General features: G+C 37.0%; 1 protein-coding gene across 1 annotated transcript; it reads left to right on the plus strand.

Moving 5' to 3' along the window:
• Positions 1-1356: 1356 nt before the first annotated feature.
• Positions 1357-4473, plus strand: LOC112077619 (T-box transcription factor TBX22; the record flags this gene model as incomplete). Its single annotated transcript, XM_024144109.2, has 3 exons — positions 1357-1789; positions 2164-2380; positions 4372-4473. Coding segments are annotated over exons 1-3 (476 nt in total), but the record flags the coding sequence as incomplete, so codon positions are not given.
• Positions 4474-4881: the final 408 nt, after the last annotated feature.

Consider the following 4881-nt stretch of genomic DNA (forward strand, 5'->3'; position numbering starts at 1 on the left):
ATTTTATTGAAACTAATCTCATGTATTTTATTGACAAACTAACATCTCAATTTATTTTATTGACAAACTAACATCTCATGTATTTATTGACAAATAACATCTATTATTTTTGAAAACTAACCATTGTATTTTATTGACAAACTAACATTCATGTATTTTATTGAAACTAACATTCATGTATTTTATTGACAAACTAACATCGTCATGTATTTTTGACAAACTAACATCTCTTTTTTTATTGCAAACTAACATCTCATTTTTATTTGACAACTAAATTCATTTGATTTATTGAACTACATCTCATGTATTATTATTGAAAACTAACATCTCATGTATTTTATTGACAAACTAACATCTCATGTATTTTATTGAAAATAACATTTAGTGTATTTTATTGACAAACTAAACATCTATGTATTTTATTGACAACTAACATCTCATATCTCATGTATTTTTATTGACAAACTAAAGATGCATTTATATTTGATTGAGAAACTAACATTGAATTTCAGAATCTTTTTCCTTTTTAACACCTGTTATTTTAGATGAAATATCACAGGTGTAAATGTTCTCTAACAGGCTGTTTTATTACGTGTGGTCATAGTTAAAGCAGAGCATGGCTTTCTATACGGGAAAACGGGAAATACTGTTGTTCACGTTAAAACAAAATAGTAGTGTATTAAAAACATCCTTCGTTTAGCTAAAATCAATCTTATACTTGGGTGCCTTTTAGGAACGAGTTATTCAACAAAATCAAAAGATGTTGAATGTATTTCACTGTTTTTAATAATAGACAAATTACACATTTAAAAATTGAATGTGGAGAAGATGTAATTAAACCAACACACCAAACAAATGGAGCAATAAATTCCTTATTCACTCTTTTTTCACCATTAAAATAATGATTTTAATAACTCCAGATTGTTTTGTTACAATCTGAAATGTACAAAAAAAGCTACGGTTTTGACTGGGATGAGCAATATCTTTCTCAATGGTGTTTTAACAGTGCACCTAATATGGCTGTCTAAATGTTTGTTTCAGTCAAGAGGTGAGTCTAAAAACTGTCCAAAAACCCAGACAAAAGGAGAATGAAGAGTATCAGATAATAAAATAGAATGATGACGCTATTAGAAAAATGTAATTACCAAAGAAATACATAATGAGAACTGATAATTGCCGTCTTTCGACGTGAGTGTAATGTTTAGTGTTTATTTACGTTGTTTATTTCCCTTTTTGTTTATGTCTATTCCATTTGCTTTGGCAATGTAAACACATGTTTCCCATGCCAATAAAGCGCCTTGAATTGATTTGAGACAGAGGGAGAGAGAGAGAGAGGGAGAGAAGGAAAGCGAGGAGAGCAACAGAGGAGCGTGAAAAGGAGGAAAGGGAGGAGAGAGACAAGCGGAAACCGCGGGGCCGTTAACAAGGATTAGATGCATAGTGCGCGCGCCATGGAGCCATGGGAACTCACCGGGTCAATTAGCTGCGTCGCGTAGCCACATGAACAGAAGACAGACAGACAGACCGGGGGCTCGCAGAGGCCCTGGGTGAAGCGGAAAAAACGGAACAGCGCGCGACAAGAGTGCAGCCTTCAGGACCCCAGAGAAGGGAGACTAACCGCCTCGCGCCAGGATGCAGGGTCTGAGCTCACGAGCCCACGCTTTCTCGGTGGAAGCGCTGGTCGGTAAAACGATAAAGAGGATGAAGAAGGAGAACGGGAAGGACTCGAGCTCACCGGGAGACACAGAGAAGGAGACAAGCTCCGTTCGACAGGAGACAAACGAACACGGTCGGTCAACTTTAACCCGCGCATCTCACTGGTTTACACACGCACTCTTCTGCGTCTAACTTGAATAAAAAGTCATATATTTTATAAGAGAGAAAAAATAAATATAAAAATGTAAAAAGAAAAACAGTACACTGTCCAAGTAGTAAAATAGAAAACAACAACTTGTTTTGTGGCTTTGTGTTGAGTTTGTAGGACTATTGATGACACATTCCTAGCGTTTTTCACGTCAATGGTTTGTCAAATTGATGTGTTTTAATTAAAGGAAACAGCTGAAAGCTTTACACTTAAATGGAATCAAGCCAGCAGCATTCCGCATGTTCACGATGCAACAGTTCTAATTTATCAACAATTAAACTGTTCCTTTACTCAAAAAGATTACCCAAACGACCAGAGGAGGAAGGCTGGTAACACGCCAAGAAGGCTGGGAGAGTGCGACTCTGAGCCGGGGCGAGAAGAAAGGAGAAGACCGGGAGATAGTGACTCTAACCCGGGTAGAGATGAGAGAGAGGTCCGGGTGGAGCTCCAGGGGTCGGATCTGTGGACCAGGTTCCATGAGATCGGCACAGAGATGATTATTACCAAAGCGGGCAGGTAAAACGGACCCCTTTACACGCCTACCAAACGGTCAAATCACAGACCTTTACACAAGCTAGCTAAACTAGGTAAAACGGACCCCTTCACACGCCTACCAAACGGTCAAATCACAGACCTTTACACAAGCTAGCTAAACTAGGTAAAACTGACCCCTTCACACGCCTACCAAACGGTCAAATTACAGACCTTTACACAAGCTAGCTAAACTAGGTAAAACTCAGACCTTTACACACTAACACACAGTAGCCAAGACACTACGCTATGGACTACACACTAATCAAACAGTTAATTCATCTGATTTACAGTATGAGGATAATACACATTGGTTAGGAAAGAGGGCCGTACAATCGTATTGGCGTACAATCGTGTTACAACAAGTCACTGATGTTGCACTTGCAAAAACATATTTTCTATACAGGCCTTTAGTCTATTATACAGACCTATAGTCTATTATTCAGGCCTTATAGTCTCATTTCAGGCGACTATAGTCTGATTATTCGACTAGTAGCCTCGATTATACAGGTTATTAGTTTCTCATTATTAGGCCGTACAGCCTTCTATACAGGTCTATAGTCTTTATTAGCACCAGGTCTTAGCCTTTTATACGGACCTATAGTCTTATGTGATGACAACGTTAGGTTCGGTATTTATTCAGGGCCCGTTATAGTCGAGTATTCAGACAGTGTACCTATTTTCTATCTATACAGCCTATAGTCTATTTATTCAGACCTATAGCCATATATTCAGATCTATAGTCTATTATTCGCCTATAGCCTATCATATCTGATACAGGTCTATAGTTATATATACAGTCAGTATAAGACATAGGTCTAATTTACTATATCCAGACTGTCAGAGCCTATTCTATTAGCAGATCTATAGTTATTATTCAGGCCTATAGCCTATTATACAGGTCTATAGTCTATTATTCAGGCATTTAGCCTATTATACAGACCTATAGTCTATTATACAGGCCTAGAGTCTATTATACAGACCTATAGTCTATTATACAGGCCTAGAGTCTATTATACAGGTCTATAGTCTATTATACAGACCTATAGTCTATTATACAGGCCTAGAGTCTATTATACAGGTCTATAGTCTATTATACATACCTATAGTTTATTATACAGGCCTAAAGCCTATTATTCGATTGATGTGTACGCAATCTTTATGTAGGCTGTATCTACAGTTAGCAAATTGTATTTTCGTTGTATAAGATGACAGCCAAATGAAATGTACAATTTACTGCAGCCTTTGAACTATTGAATGTTTATTTGATTTCACCAATAGAAAAAACGTTTTTGCACAGTTAAAACAACAACAGCAGTTTGTGTAGCAGGGTGAAAAGGCGAAAGGGCTTGTCGAGTATTTATTTTACAGGGTCAGTACTACCCCGTAAAAACTAAATGGGGATGCTTTTTATCATTTTATAAAGGCCACTGGATTTTTTTCATAGTATTTTAGGGTTGTATTTTTTCATAGTATTTCTATAACTTTATATTCTTTGACTCTTATCATATAATTAACAATGTACATGCCTTATTCCTCAGGAATTGGAGCTCTGTTATTTTGTAATTACATTTTGGGGTAATTTTGTAATTTTAATCTCTTTGCATATTCTTTAACATTTTCATAACAGATTCATAAAAGCACATGTTATTCTATATAGGCTAAACATTTCATGACTTGTTATAAATTCTATTATCTCTGTTGTGCTTTTTATGAGACGAGTAATAAATCTCGCCAGAACGCCGTCGTGATCTCAGAGCTTCACCTTGACTGAGGCCCGCAGCRTCTCTTTCAATGGTGTTACATTTCCAACGAATTTAACTGACGCGTCAAAACACTGATCTCTGTTAGTTTTATTAGTTCTCCACACTAGTTGATATTTAATAACATTATGGATTGAATTAAATACGCTATTATATGATGACCATTTTAGCTCATTTATCCTACTTTAAASTCTTTGTGTGTGTTTTCTACAGGAGGATGTTCCCGTCCTTGCGCGTAAAGGTGCGTAACTTGGACCCGTGCCAGCAGTACTACATCGCCATGGACGTTTTGCCCGTCGACTCTAAACGATACAGGTAGACCCTCAACGTATATGTAGCCTACAGTTGTAAATTGCACGAAAGGAAATGGTCTCCTATTTTAGAAACGTACTTTAAAACCAGCGCATTATTGCATCAATCGGTCTTTTCTTTGTTTCCACATTTCTCTGAATGAAGCTGCAAATTTTACTATATTTTTGTACTGTAAATCAAACATTTTACCCAATATACACACATTTAACGAGCACAGGGTGACAGTAGCGGTGCTTGGGTAAAATCACCCYGGAAGCCAAGCTAGGGGAAAAACAGCCATATTACAACCAATGTGTTGTGATAAATGCGTTGTTTGCTCTATAACCTGTTAGTTCGTATGCCTCTATAACCTGTTAGTTCGTATGCCTCTATAACCTGTTAGTTCGTATGCCTCTATAACCTGTTAGTTCG

The sequence above is a fragment of the Salvelinus sp. IW2-2015 genome, unplaced genomic scaffold (assembly GCF_002910315.2).
Source record: "Salvelinus sp. IW2-2015 unplaced genomic scaffold, ASM291031v2 Un_scaffold4770, whole genome shotgun sequence".
Taxonomy (NCBI): Eukaryota; Metazoa; Chordata; class Actinopteri; order Salmoniformes; family Salmonidae; genus Salvelinus; species Salvelinus sp. IW2-2015.